This window comes from Plectropomus leopardus, chromosome 4 (genome assembly GCF_026936395.1).
Source record: "Plectropomus leopardus strain MGB_pleo_1.0 chromosome 4, ASM2693639v1, whole genome shotgun sequence".
In the NCBI taxonomy this organism is placed as follows: Eukaryota; Metazoa; Chordata; class Actinopteri; order Perciformes; family Serranidae; genus Plectropomus; species Plectropomus leopardus.
The window spans coordinates 9,847,090-9,866,043 of NC_142179.1; the positions used below are offsets into that span (position 1 = coordinate 9,847,090).

An 18,954-nucleotide genomic window follows, 5' to 3' on the forward strand; every position below is an offset into this window, starting at 1 on the left:
TGCCATCTTAAAATTATGTGGTATGCATTCCAACCACATGGCAACATGCTGGTGCAATTCATTGCCCAGTCATTAAAGTCTAGTTCCTCAACAAACTGGCACCATCAGTACATTGCCAAACTCTGATAATTGTCCTGGCACATGGCAGAGCACTATTTGTTATTTATTAGCTTCAATTTACTGAAGGTACTTGTGGTACACTTTTAGATATTAACTTTTCACATCATATTCTCATGGGTTTTCTCTTTGTCAATTTCCTCTGTCTGTTGTACTTTTAGTTGTGCGAATACTAGATATGAAAATGAACGACAAGGACCTCCATCTTGAAAATACAGTTATTCTACATGATTGAAACTTTGAATATCAATAAAACAATCAGGTCATTCCTGGTTGAAGTCTGATTAACATGATGTGAATTACCTCTATCTTTCCAAGAGAGAAGTGTCAGTACATGTTAAGCAGAGCTGAGGTCCTCATTTGATGTCTTTGTTTTTCTCTATTTAATCTCCAGTTGTCATTAAATATAGAAGAGCTGAATGAACTGGGAGCAATTTAGGGCTCTACATCTGACTGAAACTATTATGCATCACACAACTACACATGTGAACACAGTCATATCCTTTTGCTTGTGCACACACTGTGCACACATTGCTTATTAGTACAGTCTTATGTAAACACACAGACACAATCATAAATCAAGGCAGACTCTGCTGGACTCTTAGCAGTGGGGTTGGGATAGACGGTGCTGAACAGGCATCTACCTGAGGCCAAAGTCTGTATGTTTGTGTGTGTATGTAAGAGACAGGACTAAGCTTCAGGCTCACTTCGGCCAGTGTGCTGGTTTGTGAAAAGTCAATGATAAACAGAAAGACACCAGGGTTGTATTGTGTTGTGCATAAGAGTGTGTGTATAGAATGGAAATAACAATGTTGTGCAGCTCACCTTGTTCTGATCCCTCTCCTGATTTTGTGTGTGTACATGTATTTGTGTATCCACATGGTGAACTAGTGCACTTAATTGCAGAGAAACAGTTACTGAATCTTGGGTTTACTTGGATTTTGGTGTTGTGTGTATAGGTATTTGTGAGTCTGGTGCCATGTATTCCTCATAATGTGTGTGTCCTTTAATACATGTGTGTATGACAGAAGTAATGAGGCCATTAGTTGTTACACTACTGACACAGAATGCAATTTAGTTCTGTGAGTGTATGTATTTCCATCTCCTGTATGTATATCTATGGGAAACAGCGAATAATGCAACCATCATTTACATCATGGTGTAGATACTTAACGTATTTTATTTGTGTGTGTGTGTGTGTGTGTGTGTGTGTGTGTGTGTGTGTGTGTGTGTGTGTGTGTGTGGCATGATATCTATTAGCCTGCAAGCTCACTTGGAGCTGTGGATCACCAAACACCTCAGGAAGGTCACACAGCGATTAATGGGCCATGAATTACAACAGTCAGCGTGCAAGTGTGTGTGTGTCTGTGTGTGTGCATGTGTGTTTGAGTGTAAGCCATTGTTATACACTAAGTCACTTTCCATCTTGTACTTACAGTTTCAGACCTTTGATGCAGATCTCTGTGTGTATTATTAAATCAGAAACATGTTTCAGCATAACACAGACACACAACTGTTTATGTCACTTAGGAGGGCAATGCAATGAGTTCCTCTAACCTTTAACACTACATGCATAATCCTAACGCTTGCACCTGAATGGGAAAGGTTGAAAACACTCCAGGGTATGGACATTTAGCTGGCACATATTTATATATTGATGATATATTGACACTGACATCACACACGCTATCAAATGAAAGGCAAAAATGCCCCCCAAAAAATAATTATTTTTAAAAAATTGAATAAGCTTTAGGTTGTAAAGGTGTCAATTAGCTTAGCTGGGGTTAAATGTAATCATCACCATAAGGGTGAAGGTTAGACTAAGGGAAGTTTATATGGACACTAAAGGTCCTCGCAACAGTAGTAATACAATAGTTTGTGAGTGTGAAAGATTGTATACAAAGCTACTGCATTGCAATAAACTCCCTGAATGCTCATTCATCAATTTAAACAGAATAGATAGGCAGACTGGGATAAGACGGCTCCTTAATGGACTCACAAGTACCTCACAGTATCTTGTGTCATTTACAGTCAGTACTTTCATTTTCACAAAGCAGCAAAGCTTGCAAAGGGAAAGTTTCACTTCAAATCTAGTAATGGCTCCTCAACAAACCTGTGCAGAGGCAAAATATATGAACAAAACTTTTCTCTGGCATTGAAAACACTGCTGGTGTGCTCTTTAAAGACAAAAATAAAAAATAAAAAAATAAAATGCTGTTTTAGTCATATTTTTTGTACTCACCAGGCGTTTTTTTTTTCTTTTTTTTAAAGGGGGACACCCTGTCAAAGGTCTAACTTGCAAAATAAATGAGTGATTCATTGCCAGATAATATATTTTAAGATAAAATATTTTATTTTCTGTACCCTCAGTTCAGATTTCAGTGGTTTGCTCAAAGGACCCCTTTTGCTTTGACTCGTTATTGCACTCTACATTGCCACTTTTAATAATCACCACAGTCTCAAAACATATGATGAGACATACTGGTTTTGAACTGCCCATGGGAAGGATGAACATGTACTTTTCGCTATTTAGAACATGCCATGTAAAATTACTTTTTTTCTGACTCACTTGTTTCAACTAATCTTGTCTCTCTCCTGTGTCTTTATCTCACTCACTCACGGATAAATGCTTATGGGAATGCACAAATTTGATTGGCTGAGTAGCATCAAGTGTGTGTTCTCCACAACAGATGCACTTGGTCCCGCTTGGCTACACCAGTGCTACAAATGCTGCACTGGTAAGGCAGGCAGGTGAACAAGTGGGATGCGTTATGGTCATTTTACTAACAAGGGGAATGGCAACCCCCTAAATTGCTTGTGGTAACGTTAAAACATAAGTCAGAGACAACAAGCGAGTAAAATGGGTTGATAATGTTTGTTCTGAAGCCAAGAACAAGGCTGTAAAATGTCCCTCTATTTGCAAAACATTAATGAGAGACAAGTTCTGACCTTTATTCCAAAAAACGTCATTATAAACCAACTTTTTGTATGGTCAACATAATAGAAGATCTTTTAATTTATCTATTTTCTCTCTATATATAGAGAGAGAGCTATTCATAATATTATAATATAATATGAATATAAAACAGAAAAATGTACACAAGGGGCATTTTTTATGCTTTTGGACTTCACCCAGATCAGTTGAAAATAGGACAATTTTTTTTTTTTGCACATTTAGGGTCCTACTGGCACTCTGTGTCCCTTGGTGGGCACCTAAGACGCTGATGGTAGATTCTGCCATTTTGGCCGCACCCTCTCATTTACAAACACTCACTACATCCCTTCTAAACTTACACAAACCTGCAGTAATAAATTACACACCTCCGAGTGTACATACTCTGTCTTGGTCTCTCACCCACACAGACTGTAAAGCTTAAACTTACACACTCTCTGTACAGTATTTCCTTTCGTTTTATTCGTCTTTCTCTCTCGCTCTCTTTCTCTCTCTTAGTCACACACACGCGCACGCACGCACGCACGCACGCACAGACACACACACAGACAAACAGACACACACACACACACACACACACACACACACACACACACACACACACACACACACACACACACACACACACACACACACACACACACACACACACACACAGGCTCTTGGCATGCATAGCAGCACTCATTTTTCTTGTTAATGTAGCGTGTCGAATTTGCAGGGCGGCGGCGTGCAAATGAAAGGTTGCACGTCTCACTCGCTTGGCAATATGTATTTGATAAGAGCTGTAAATCAACTAGTGTAGCAGAGCAGAGCCTGCAGGGACGGACAAAACACATGTTAATGGAAAGCAGCTCTAAATTGGAGTGGAATACTGTATGTGCATGAGCAAGTGAGACAGAGAGACAGCAAGACAAATGGTCAAAAACATGGAGGGCAGGTTGAGAGTAAGACTTTGTAAAAACAGTCAGTGGACAGTCAGAGGAAACTTGTGTGTGCAAAGGAACAGATGTAAGGGAGAGAGAGAGAGAGAGAGCGGGGCCACAATATAGGACAGGGGCAAGCAAACTAATAGACTAGAGAACAGAAAAGCTGGAGCTAAAGAAGCTTAACCAGTGATGCTAGACTGGAGAACAAAACTAAAAACAGTGTCAGCTTAAACTCCTTACAGTTTTTTATTAAATGCCCATATTATGTTGAATATGATACCAAGCACATTCACAAAACTTGTGTGCTATACATCCACCTATATTAGACAGTGAAACAAATGTGGAAATGTGATAGCATCCATCCAATTTTCCTGCAGATAAAAAAAACAGTGTAGGTCCCAACACGGTAAAGGTAATGTTAACTGCACCTACAGCTCTTTGCCAACTGCCCAAACAATTCAGAAAGAAGAAAAAGCCACTTAGCACCTACTTATTGTTTCAAGAAAACTGCTAAACCTTAAGTAGCAAAATAACAACTGACCTGCAACTAATACAATCACATGTATAACTAAAGAAATGAATAGAGACAACATCATGACTATATTCTTGTCACAATTTTGTTGTTTTGTTTTGTACTGTTAACTTGTCTTTTCAGAGACAGCCTTTCCTTGTGCATCCCAATTGGTCACTGCATTCGGTTATATTTTACATTAAGCGTGGGCTAGTTATGAGTTGTGTGTAAAGAAAAAAAAAAAAAGGGAAGTTGTATGTGTCATTTCATGGGGTTATACAAGGCTGGATCTGAAATGTGTTGATGATGTGTGTTTCACCAGGACTATAAAAGGTGTGTATTATAGGCCTGGTGCCTTTAGTCCTCATGCGTGTGTGTGCGCATGTGTGTGCATGAGTGTGCGTGTGTCTATGTTTGCGAGCCCTGCAAGCTTGAAAGAAAGTCTAGAAGGTGTATTTACCTTAATGGACAAAAACACCATGGGCTATTTTGACAAGGTAAAGGCAATACTGTCATTACTGTGCTCCCTCTAAAATGACTCTATATTATTATATCAACAACAGATAGTCTCATCATAACATTGATGCACACTTACTCTCACACACACACACAAAATACACAATAACACTGACATACAGATGTACAAAAGACAAAATATATACAGTATAACTGCCTGTACATACAAACACAAAAGCGTATATGGTAGCATAGAAGTTTACTGTTACAATATACAATACAGTGCTGTATAATATGCATTTTTGCAATGCATGCCTTCTTTTAAATAAGTATTTATCAGCTGGAAAGATGACCTCCTCATTGTCTATGCAGTAGAAAGATGCTTTTTAAAATGGTGCTATATGATTACAGAAAGAGAACAAATGCTGTGGCATTCGCCTTTGCTCAAGAGGCAGAAAACCCACAACCAGCAGAATGCACTGCAACAGGCTGGACCAATAAAAGCTCCCGCTGGTTGGTTACTTTATGCAAGCCTGTCTGTTTTGACACAGGAGGCAATATGCAACTAAAATGCAGAATGTGGGTTTTTGCGGGAAAATGAACAGGGAGATCTGGGGGCTGGTAAAATGGAGAAAAGTTTACCATGGTTCATTTACACAAACTATGTTACCCTGAAGATCCTGATGAATTGCTTCAACGATCAATGATCCAATATCCTAATCCTTAACCCAAACAAATAACTGTAAATCTCACTCATATTTAATCCTATGTTCATTTAACTAACATATGACCCTAAAGTAGTTGTACAACAAAATTCCCTCACTTTGGAGGTTTTCCTTTAACTTGCTATTGTTCTTAGAACAATTTGGTCCTCTCAAGGATAGAAAAGCAAATCCACATACAAATACACCCATAAACACAACAAACTCACTCAGATGCATTTTAACATCACTGGGGTAGTTATGTGATAGAGGAAAATGGGGGATATTTGGAAAAATGGCCTGAGAGGCTCTATGTGACCCTTATTACTCATAAAGAGTAATAAGGGTCTAGATTTGGACTACTGCTCTTGTTTTCCCTTATGAGTCTGGCTTCTCTCAATAGCTGCATTCTCACTGAGGCATAAAATACATTTTCAGTGCAGCATCCCCATGGCTCCGTGTGTTTAAGGGTCACACAAGCTGGCTCACGTTCCAAAAACTGAGGCTCAGGGATTTTAGAAGCAGGAGGAAGAATAAAATTAATTGTTTTTTTTTAATTAAGTGGTTGTTTACTAGGGCTGGGTATCAAGAACATCACAATTCAATTAAATTTCGATTCTTTGGGTCACGATTTGATTTGATTTAGATTCGATATTGATCCAGTTGCTTCTATATCAATTCAGTTATGTGTGTTGATGTCAGAAATACCCTGATAATTCGCTAGAATACCGTCTGATGTGTGTTCAATAAAGCATGCATTATCTGTATTGATTTAAAACAAACTGACACCAAAACTTATTTTACCATTACATTATTCTTAGAGAAAAGTGCACATTTTTGCCTGAGCTGGACTTAACAAAAGTAATAAACACTGATGCAGGATTTGTCAACCTGCATTTGTGTGTGATCCACAGCTTTAGTGTCAGCAACAGGTTGCAGAACATCTACGTGGTGTCGGCTCAAACGGCTACATAGGCAACGTAACTACTATCGACTTTGTGTATCCAAATGTCGGCTTTTAATTTTGTCAGTGCTGATTTTAACACACTGCTACCTTGCACCATTGTTGCCATTTTAATGAATAAACAACAGACGTTGTTTGGGGGTCAAGCAGAGCTTCTGAAAAAAGTCAATCATGTCATCATCAGTCATTACAACAGAAATAATCGATTTCAGGATTTTATGAATCGATATTGAATTGGCAAAAAACATATTGCAATGCAATGATGAATCAATTTTTTTTACCCAGCCCTATTGTTTACTGTTAAAATAACAAAAATAATAAAACTTCCTATTAAAAGCTACCAGATGCCACCTGGGATCTATTTAAATTTCCCTTAACTTAAAATTTAAATACCAAATGCTATGAAATTTAAAAAGTGAACCAATTTTCAGATTTAAAACCTACTACCAGCAATTTTTTTTTTTTTTTTTTTCACTTTTTATTTAAAACTGAACTGAATGGTTTTTTGGCCTATTTTTTATGTATTTTATAATCACTAATTCAAGCTGTGGAGTTTGCACAAGTAATGTTTTTATTTTTCATTATTATTTTTTTTTAATCTGTCATCCAAATAAACAGCTATGCACCAAAACCTCTACTTTGACTCAGTTTGATTTTAATAAAGTAGCAAAACAAAATTCAGCCCTGAAGCACTAAAGATTATCTCACTTCTTAAGAGACAAAGTGTCAAGAGCAGGAACATATTGGGGATGCAGAATCCTTTAAAAATCTACTTTATGTCATCAAGAGTTAAGTTTGATTCATTGCCAAAAATGCCAGAGGTACACATCAAAAACAACTGGACTTATTACAGTGATCCGGGGCATCCTAAGGAGTTGCTGACAGTAAGATATACAAACATACACTCTTCAACACTGAGCATCTCCTTGAGAAAACATCACATTTAAAATAATGCACTAATCTAATTTTGACTTGACCCAAAGCACTGCGGCTTTCTCCAGAAGTTTCGACTGTTAAGCTGAATGTACAAAGGCTAAACAGCAGTTGTGTTTTGCAGCATCCAAACAAGATAAACTGACATGATGTTCCCAGTTTAGGCAGGAATGATACAACCTTTTCATTTTTGTGTAAATGTATTTACAAAGAGGAAATACATTCATAAAGATAAAGGGGGTATCTATTTGTGAAGACAGAAAACCTGAACATTTATAGCTGGAGAAAATGTGCGTGTATACATAAAGATAGAGTGCATTTCTCAAGATAAAGCGGGCAGAGGTATTAATGCTGCATGCCTGTGTGGGAGTTACTGTTATCATTTGGAGTCACTTATTCTGTCCTGTCTAGCTGAGTCCTATTTGAAGCCATTTTCAGGAAATTGTTGTATTTATTGTCTGCCCCCACAGAGCACTCAAGAAAAGGGAAGGCTGTTGATTTACCACTCATATAAAGACTTGAATTCACAGTTCAGTCAGACATTTACCTAGTCAGTGATCCATCCTTTTTCGGTTGTCATTTCCAAATACATCCAACTCTCTTCATGCACAGGTCAATTCTACAATAGTGGTTCTGGCCTTTTTTTAAACCACAGGGGCAAGACCTGCAGCCAACTGTCAGAGCCATTTAAATCAGTGGTTCCCAACATTTTTGGCTTGTGATTATAGCCTTAGTGTGAACATGAGTGCTTTTTAATTTAAAAGATTTTTCAAGCAGCTTGAAAATGTGAAAATATCCAGCATTACACAAAGGGCAAAAAAAAATCTGACCCTCCACCCCAAGGGTTAGATGAATTAACTCTGAGGCAAAGGGCTCATTTTAGCAGCATAGTGGTTCAAAAGCCAAGTAAGATGGGTTATCCAAAGAACTGAGGTATAAATTAGGATAATGTGCCATTTTACCAACAAATTCAAGTGTTTCATGTTCCACTGCGGCGTAATGCAACAACAAACCATATTAGATTCAATTGATACATTTTAAACCAGTCAGCCGCAACATTAATACCATTAACAGCCAAAGTGAACAACATGCGGATTAATGTGCATTGTCACTTTTTAAATAAATAAATTACAAATTGATCATCTTGTTACAATGTAATGTTATGCTGGGAAATATTGTGTGCTGCCATTCATGTGGATGACACCTGACAGGCACCACCCACCCAAACACCATTGCAGACCAATCAGCCCCCCTCCTCACATTTTTTAAGGCATGGCGGTGTCAGTTTAGCCTTCTGCTAATGCTAACATCCTACTGTTTACCTGAAGCTTCAAGTCCATAGCAGAAACATAAACACTTCCAGACTGAGATGAGCCGGATCCTTCAGAATAAAACTACAATGGGTTCTACATTGATTTATTTTTATTTACTTCATTAAATGTCATTGGTACAGTTCTTTATCTAAGTTTATTCTATGACAGCAGCAACCTTATTGTAACTGTAGTTCATATAATCATTTTTTATTTTAGTACTTTACATTAGTTTTTGAGGATATTTCAAAATATTGCAATATACAACATTTATTGCGATATTTCTCCAAAATATCATAATGTTATTTTAAAGCCACATCGCCCAGCCCTACAACACAGTGCACCCCCAGTTGGCCTGTGTCAGTGTATCACTTGGTCAGATGCCCTATTGTTGATCGGACTTAGCTAAAACCTATCGAGGCACAGGCACAGGACCTCTGGGGTACAGGCACATCCCACAAACCCTCACTTGGATTTGGTCCTGGGAAAACATGGAGGTCAGGTTGAAGCCTTAAGCTCTTGGTCACATTCCTTGTGCCACTCCTGAGCAATTCTTGCAATGTAGCACAAGACATTGTCATGGCCACCGCCATCGGGAGATAGTTGTTTTGCGGGGGTGTGCTTGGTCTGTAACAGTTTTTGGTTAGGTGGTGTGATCAAGTGGCACCCATATGAATGCCAAGACACAAGACAATTATTGTTTTTTCATCAGTTTTAATGTCGTGGTTGATCAATCATCAAACATCAGATCAATGTTCACATCAAAAAGAAGCAATGCACATACTGTATCACAGATACATGACTTGCACAGCTTTCTTATGCAGCTAAACACTTTGATACTGATCAGTACAAAACAACAAGACCTACAAAATTCCCTACTAAAGACAAAACAACTTAAAAACACAACAAGGATGACCTTAATTTGTCAAGCAACTGGCAGACCTTCTGCACCTGCTCATTCCCAAATCACATACAATCAACAGCTAGCTAACCAACAAATAAATGCAAAACTGGGAGAAATTCCACATAAGTAAAAGCCTCAGCGGGCACTTGAATCAGCAACACAACAGCATCATTGAAAATAAGAGTCAATAAACACTATAGCCTTCATAAATCACCCTCAGGGCTGGGGTTAAATACACAGCGACAGCCAAGTAACGACGTTAGCTTTCACGTTAGCTAAACGCCGGTTGAAAAACAGCTAGCAAAGACAGACTGACAGTTGCGGTATCTGACTCACCTTTAGACACTGAAGTCCATTCTCTTCCGTCAGTGAGGATGAAGTGGTCCATATCCATGTCATATTTAGTCCCAGTAAACTTGTTGTGAGGGTCATTTCGTTAGTTTTTTCGAAAAACTCTTCTCATCACTTTATGGCTGCTAGCTAAACTTAACTAACCGTTACAAAAGCACCGCGACGTTAGCCGATAATAGCAGCAACGGAACACAAGCTAACCCCCGTTTTTTCAGTCTTACTAAATGTTGTCAACTCTACTTTAGCTTGTTTCTTGTGAGGCCGGACTAAAGCGGTCTTCAGACTTCTTCTCCATCTTTCGTCTTTCTTCTCCGTCGAGTTTTCTCACTTTGACAGTGCAGCCACAGTGGACATCTGACCCCTCAGGCGCAGCTGCTTGTTAACCTCACCTGGCTCTGCTCTCGTGGTAGATTCGAACGTGAGGGTGCTATTCCACCTTTGACCACACTGGCGGTTATAATGTTGCCAAAGGGGCGCTGTTTCCCCCATTTGAGGAAACTCAAAGAGACGAAGAAGTGTCTCTTTATTGAGAAAGGGCGTCACTAAATACGATTTTTATACCAAAATAATTTATCTCACCCGATAATCTCCGCAATATTTTAAAGACTGTTAAACAAGGTGCAGTGTTTCAATATAAAAAAATTAAAAAACAAGTAAACTGTGTAGAATCCCTTTGAGAGGCCTTTTTACATTAGATAGAAAGATAAATACACAGACAGATAGATAGATAGATAGATAGATAGATAGATAGATAGATAGATAGATAGATAGATAGATAGATAGATAGATAGATAGATAGATAGATAGATAGAATTAGTGAGTCATTGAATGGATATTCAAATGCAGAATAAAAATCTTGTGGTGTTTGTGATAAAATAAGTATGAATATATTACAGTTAAAATGCACTGTGCCTGAATTAACAGATTAAAGTGCAAACAGCAGCGCTGCACTAGTTAAATTAATAAATAAGTGTTTTGTGCAACATGTTACCTTAGAGTGACCTGTATGTATCTACACAGGAAGCAGGTTCTTGTCCACGGAGACCACCATGTTGCACTGCCATGTTTCTGCAGTTACCCAGAATGGAAAAAAAAAACAAACAGCGGTTTGAGAAAGGGCCATTCCTGGTTTGTGTGGGCCACCGTCAGCCAGCCTGCAACAAGCAGTATTGATTGAAAAAACATTGATTTTTTTTTTTAACATATAACTGATTCATTCAGTGTTTACATTTCTGGGTCTATTTGTTTGTAATGGAAGAGTGTTTTTACTGGTTTGAATCAGTGGTTCCATTTGTTCTGGGGAGAAGGAGACCTTTGCAGATAATCTTACTACACAATAAACACTAAAGGAATCCTTACTGGGAGAAATTTCAGCTGGTTGCAATCTGCAGTCCTTACCACTTAATTCCACTCATTCCTAAATCTTACAAACTGTGTTTTAAATCATTGATATCTTATGTATTAAAATAGCCTAATCCCAATGCAATTTAGTGATTTTTGAGTATTTGAAGTGTTTCATGTGATTATAATTCATACTGGGTAAAGACACAGAGATTCAGAATCTGCATAGACTGTGGTTCATTGTCAGAACCAATTTGTCCCATATTTCCTCAACAACGGGACATCTTCTAAATGCCTCTGGGCTTCAGTCTATGCTCTGAATGAAAGCCACAATCCTACAGTTAAGCTAGATTTAACTATATCATGTCTAAATATTTAGACATGACTGTCATGACTGTATCATGTCATTGTAGGAGACAGTTCTGTAGATGACAGTGTTTCAAGAGGACATTGACTGACCGCAGCCCAACAGCTGTGATGATTTGTGCTCATATCCATGGAAAACATCCTCCCTACTGCTCCTCCACACACACACAGAGCTTTTTTTTTTTTACCCACACTGTGAGATGGTGGGCAATATGCCACAGGGTGATGGAGCCACTTAAGATCAAATGTAAACTTTATCGTGGATATCTAATTTCATACTTATTCGTGGTAATCCAGTGGGCTACAAAGCATTATCTTAATTAACTTTTGGTGTAAATGCCTCTCCATCATTGAGACTCCCACTGGGCTTCCAAGCAGCTGCTCACAGAATCCCGGCGATTACAGCCAAGACGAAATTAGCAAGAGATCTCAAAGGATCAGTGGACCCCAGAGGTAATCAGTTCATTTTCTAAATGTGACCATCCAATCCACGTCTTCCATGTGAGCCAAAAAAAAAAGAGAGAGATTATCATAGCTGTGGGTGAAATTTTAAATCAAATAGCTTTAAACTTTATCTAAGGACATCAGTCCCATCATGCAAGTAGCAGTTGCAGGTGAAGAGTAATTGCATTGCCTGGTTGCCTTGACATCAGTTTACAGTGAACACAATTCATAAACAGAAGACATTGGTAACTAGACAATGATTGGATCTGATTGGTTCAGGAACTTTTCGCGGGGAACACAAATCCTTTGAGGATCTCATCCACAGGGACCAGAGTCTACGTTACGTTCCAGGGACATTATTTCACCTTCCATAAAGTCCCTGATCAGGGAGTAGTACTTTTCGAAAGTACAGAACTTTAGGGGAGTGACTCTCAGCGCTGAACATTTCTAATTGGCTGTGTACTCACAAAAACAGGAAGTCTGTCTCAGTCATTTAACTGTCAATCTTGAAAAATGGTATAGTCTGTTTACATGCTTTTATTCTAGCATTTCGGGTGTTTTGAATCTTTCAAATGAAGACACTAAGTACAAAAAATGCCCTTACAGTATTGCAAAGCTTCAGTCATTTAAACGTTTTTTAAAGTAATTTTAGTCTCTATTTTGTCTTTTTTGTTTTTCATTTGTTTCATAATCTTAAAGAAGGAAGTGAACTGATCTCTCTGCAGCCTCCATTGTTTAGATTGACATTTCTGTACAAAAGTGTGATTAAAAAAAAACACACACACACACAGACATATTTTTTGAAAATGACAGCTCTTTGACACAAAACCTGTAATTATGTTCAGACAAGGTCATTTTAGGAAATGCTTGACGTCTCAAATTCCAGCCGCTGTATCTACCCTCTGATTCACCCTGTACTGCCATCATCATGAAAGTTTGAAACACCAGAACTTGAGTCAAAAGAGTAGAATATCATGTCAGAAAGCTGAAAATGATCGCGATTGTGACTCAAATGGACAACAATAACAATAAAATATTAAGACAAAGGAGCTGATTGTCAGTTTTTGGTTATGGGTCTTTATTGGCCTCCATGAACCATGTTTAAACAATGACAACAGCAAAAATAAAAACAAATGAAACAAAAAACTTTTAGGGCTCGTGTCCACCATCGCCTCTTCCACCTGTAGCAAATTGAACTGCCACCCATGCATACCCCCACTGTAACTACACAACAACTGAACTCATCATTTTTTTTCAGCACACACAGCCACTGTAGAGGTCCCATTACTGCTTGCTGGCTGAACTACTGCTCTGCATTGGCTTCATCCAAGAGGAATTGTTTAGAAAATGCATCCTTTATTTCCACAATTAGAAGTCACTTGGTCTGAAAACAAGCGGGAAGAGAGATGTATGTGACCCTATGCAGAACTAACGTGGCTCTAAGGTAGTATATTCACTTCACTCGAGTGTTATTGCACGACAGGGTTCAAGAGGGGACGTCTACAGTGGCTAATAATGTAAAATCATGCTCTAAAAACAAGGCCTCCTTGTTTTCTCAGAAAAACACAGCAGCCCTATATATGCAGATCCTCTGTAGAAGCCTAACAAGTGCGTACAACAAGGCTGAGTGGCAACATGTAGAGTCACTGAACCCTCCAGTTAAAAGGCATCCGGATCCTTCTCACAATGTTCTTAGACTCATGCCCATATGAAATTTTGTTTTCTATTGGTTAAATAAGCCTTGGATAAAATGCAATGTTCCTGTGTAAGCAACCAGTTGCCAGTGGAAAATGTTGGCATTGTACATTTCTGCAATTCACGGATACATACATTTGTACATTTCAAACATATCATGTCAATGTTTCATGTATATGACTGATTGATTTCATGTATATGAGCCAACTTCAGTATTTGGAGGAGGCAAAAGTTTGCCAAAGTGCAAACAACTGTTCAAGACCTACAACTGACAAAACAGTTTTTTTGTTGTTTTTTAGTGAGACATCGACAGCATTTCTAGCTGAGATTGTTGCACCAAAATCAGGTATTTTTAGGCCAAAACATGAACTTTTGTAACCCTAAACAAGTAATTTAGGGTTAACCCCAGCACTGTTGAAAAGTACAAAGGGTTTAACGTTAATGTTTGTCTCACTGGCCCGGTGTGGTGGGAGGGATAAATTTTTATCTGCTCGAATTCAAAATGTTTTCATTATTATGAGTTATTAAATCACATATAAGACTAAAGACTAAAGTCTCTTGTTATGGCACTTGAGTAACACTTTACCGAAATTTGACATGCCTTTGAAATATGATCCCGCTTTATCTGCCTTGTTCTCAAACTTGCAGTAAACTGCCCAATACATAGTTTTGCCCACATCCTCTAACGCCACCCAATGAAACTTAAACTTTGTCTTTATCGGCTGCTATTTTCTCAGGAGTGTCCGATTGGTACGAGGCATATACAACTGAAAACAGAGATGAAAAGGAAGCAAGGTGGCTCACTTCTTAGCTAATTCCATCTTCAGCTCTGGAAAAAAACTATGTGTAATGATTTTTTTCCATTTGCCTGATTGAGCAAGTGAACTGTAAGATTTAATAGCCCAATGCAGCATTTTTCTTGCCCCGGGTAATTGGGCAATCCTCGTTGTTAAACCTTGGTGAAAAAACATAAGGCCTCAAAATATCCACGACATAATAACAAAGAAATTTAACCTGTTTTTGGTTTGCAGAAACATACAGTGCCAACATTTAGTCTGGCGATTGGGTTAGAGTAGCATTATGTTTAGCATTGAAAAGTCAGCATTGTTAGTATGAACTGAACATTGACCAACAGTTAAGCCCACAGCCTTACTTTCTTTGACTCACGCTGCATTAACAGTACCTTGCTACCTGCTTTGGCAAAACATTTCTGTAACAAATTGGTTAAATATTAACATAAATTTCTGAGGGGATGGATCCATTTCCTTGTGCATTAGCAAAACAGCATGTCAACAAGAGCAATGTGGAAAAAATAACCACCACCAACAACAACAGCAACTGTGGTCTTATTCCTGCGCTTTCAATTGTCTAAAAATTATTGTTTGAATGTTATCGGGAAAACAGATTTAGCAAGAGTCAATGCAAAACTTTACTCTCTAGTTGTGGCCAACTATCCTGGCTATTCTGTGTAACTTCTGACAGCTGCAAAGATGACAAACTTCAGCAGTAGTTTAACAAGCATGCAGTAAATTGTTGTCTTTCCACAATGGCTACACACACAGAAGATTTGTCTTTCTCTGAAACCAAATAAAAGCTGAAATCAAAAATAGCCTTGTATTTTTTTCCATACAGTTTTAAAATTATACAACAGGTAGAATGGGTGCCACAGGCTGTTGATTAAACTCACAGTTCTAGTTAAGAGTTAAAAAGTTTTTTTTTATCTGAGAGCATTGCTACACTTCTACCTCAAGAGCATATCAACTGATCCTTTCAGTCACAGCAGTCTTGTAGCTACGTTAGAGTAGGTGACATACAGTAATGTGTGTATATGGAGTTCAAAACATACAGTATAGTCGCCATCATCAGTCAAAATATCTATTGCTTTGGTGGAGGCTGTGAAGCCCATTTTGTCCCCCCATTTGGAGTCAGCTCAGGTCTCTTATCTGTGTCTTTTCAATCCCGTATCCATCCTGTTTCAGACCTGACGATTTGGCCATTGTGATTTCATGTGCATTTTTTTATGCATCTTGCTAAACAAATGATTAGAAATTGAGATGTTTGTATCAGTAGTAGATGTTCTCTTTTGGACGAGCCCAACATCCTAACATTTGGTTTGGTTTTCTTTCTGAAATGGATCTCTTGGACTCACCACCCGCGAGCAATTTTCGAGTGATTCATGATGGATTGCCTCCATTTTTACATCTCACTCCGGAGGTAAACTGATTCCTACCCTGTACAAAGACGAGAACTCATTCAATACTTTTAAACAAAGACAGGAACATCTTTAGAAAAAGAACCAATAAGATCACTTTCACATTGTGGTAGATAGTAGTCGTGTACCATATTTGCACTGTAAAATGTACAAAATATCACCATGTTGTTGGCTAGTGACCTGCAATCTTATTCACAAGCACTTTGAAGCATGTTTATTTATCTACAACATACAGTGTACTCTGAAACAGTAACACATTTATAAATAAATATTGCAATCTTAACAATCTTACAGTTCTCCTTTTTTATTGTCAGTTCTTCATGACTCGTCACCTGAGCTTAACGAAGGTGAGGCAACCTCTGCCTGTTCTGTCTCCTTCCTCTTCACCTCTTCTCATATGTGCTATCATTCACCAGCAGGTCTACTGTTTTCAATCTTTCTTTCCGTCCTCACCCTCTCAAATGTTAATTTAAATAAATAAATCTCTAGGAGAAAAAAAAAAGAATCATATATCCTTAAAATCTTAATAAATCTTTGAAATAAAAAGCTACAATTAATATCTTCCCAAATTAGGGGAAAACGCTGACGGGGATAAACATAATAAAAACATTCTATTTATCAAAAAGGACCAACAAAAGGGGAAAAATATACATAATTATGTTCAGCAAAACAAACATGTTTCATGAACCCATGTTCGTGGGATATTAAAGAGTGTCACATCATTTTCATTTGTACTGTAATATCATTCAGTATTTCCTCTTAGCTCCATGTATAACACTGCAGGTACTCTGCTCTGTCTTGTTGCCTACGTGGTTTCTGTTTTAAATAATCCTCATTATTAAGTGTTCGGTCAGGCTTTGCAAAGCCCAAGCAGCCTCCTTTTTATATGAGACACCTTAGTCAGTCCCCTTTTAGTGTACAGACAGTATTTCACAGTATTTCACTGTGTTCTTTAAGTTCAGAAAAGTTCTACTGCTGTCCAATCACAGACAAGGAGAGGGGCCGGGGGACGATGGGATTGGTTACAGGGAGAAAGCCGTCATTGGCTGGAAGGTTTCACGAAACAGGACGTAAGCCTCAAATATGGCTAATGTCTCTTTCCTGTTTGTAATTGTGCAAGTTTAAATGCCTCTGTCTTGGATCCAAGGGAGAAACAGTCTTTTGTTTGTCATTTTTCCAACTCCTGACACATTCTGTTGTTTGAGAAAAGAGCGAGATTGCTTGTATTCAGTGCTGAATGGCAGCTCCCACTGGTGCCTGAATTTAAAGGCCTAGTTGAGTACTTGGAATATATATATATATGTTTTTTTACATGTTACATTTTACTTATGAGCAATGCAAAATGAAAATCGGTCACATGATAGAACAAAAACAAACAGATTGTATCTTTGATGTGCACCCTTTCTTCAGTAATCATTATCTAGCCATTCAGCAGACTTGGCAGGTAAATATTCAAACTAGATCTATCAATAATCAATCAACAGCTACAGCCAATGCTGGCAAAACACCATGTGAGTAAAAAGTATCTCATTAATGATGTTTCTGCCATCCTCGTTTAAATGTATAGTGGCTGATAATGTTTGTCCAATAACGTACCCTGAATTTACTGTATAGCACAATGGTTTACTGGAATTCTGAAAATAAACATTCATGACCAAACGTGACCTTATTATTCATTTGTACACTAATATTTTTACAATAAATAATATAAAACAAATTCATAATGTTATTAATTGTTTGCTACCGTTGATTTCAGTGTGAGCTAGTGGTGACCGTACGCTTTCCGTAGCCTCAGGGGAGCTAAATCAGCATCCCCGACACTGTCTGTTCAATAATCCTCTCAACTCTTGGCAACACTTCGTGTTTCCTACACTGTTGTCATATTGCTCCCGTTCTCCCTCCCTTCATCCATTGCAAAGGCATTACAGGTGAATTGTACTCATTGTCCGTCCTCCCCCTCCTGCACTCTTCCTCTGCCCCTCCATTTCTCAGTCTCTTTCCCATCAGTCACAGATTGTCTTGTAGCCTCTCCATGTAGGTTCTGATTTCAGACTGACCCAGGTCCATATCCTGGCACACCCACTTGATGTCATCCTCGCTCCCATTGGTCACCACGACTGAAGAGTTGGTGTATGGGCCACCTCCGCCCGAATTATCATTGGGCAGGACGGTGGCGAAAGACGTGAACTGGACGCGTTTGCGTTTGGCGGCCGCAACTGCAGCTGCGGCCGTAGCTCGGGGGGAATTATTCAGGTGCTCCGCTTGGCCGGTGGCGTTTTTGCCACCAGTAGTGATTGCTGAAAGGCACTGATGCGGTTCTTGAACGGATCTGGGTAAGGTTTGTCCGTGGGCGATGCCCCGGTGTCCACCCGTGCTACCACTCCCACTAATGGTGCCCATGCCTGTGCCCACGCCCATCACCAAGGTGTTACCAGCCCCGTTTAGCAGGTACTTGTTCTCCTCATATCCTCCCTCATTTCGGTCAATGATGGTGGTGCACTCGTCAGGCAGCCCACCCTGGCACTGGTCAGAGTGGTCAGCTAAAAGGTCAGCTTCGTTTCCAAGCCACACCCAGTCATGAGCATGGTTCATGTTGCCTCCTGCTTCCAGCACAGGGACCTGCTTGTGACGGTACCTGGAGATGAGAGACGGTTATTAGTCTGTGACTTTAGTACAATTTTGAACAAGTGCAACTTCAGCGTGTTCTGATTTTTTAAAATATAGACAGCTGACATTAATCTATCTAGACAGTAGAAGTGTTAAAGACAAT

The 18,954-nt window shown here is 38.8% G+C and overlaps 2 protein-coding genes across 3 annotated transcripts in view; both read right to left on the bottom strand.

Moving 5' to 3' along the window:
- The window catches only part of LOC121944703 (perforin-1-like), a 96,759-nt gene extending 86,218 nt beyond the window's left edge, over positions 1–10,541 (bottom strand). For both annotated transcript variants that reach the window (XM_042488592.2, XM_088076033.1), the window contains exon 1: positions 10,112–10,541. In XM_042488592.2, coding sequence (XP_042344526.2) covers positions 10,112–10,207 — 96 coding nt within the window. In that variant the 5' untranslated portion in view covers positions 10,208–10,541. The remainder of the gene's footprint in view (positions 1–10,111) is intronic.
- Positions 10,542–16,383: 5,842 nt separating this feature from the next.
- Positions 16,384–18,954, bottom strand: part of LOC121944502 (transmembrane protein 132C) — a 347,177-nt gene continuing 344,606 nt past the window's right edge. Inside the window, exon 17 of the mRNA XM_088076513.1 lies at positions 16,384–18,819. Within this exon, the coding sequence (XP_087932639.1) occupies positions 18,192–18,819 (628 nt within the window). The 3' untranslated portion in view covers positions 16,384–18,191. The remainder of the gene's footprint in view (positions 18,820–18,954) is intronic.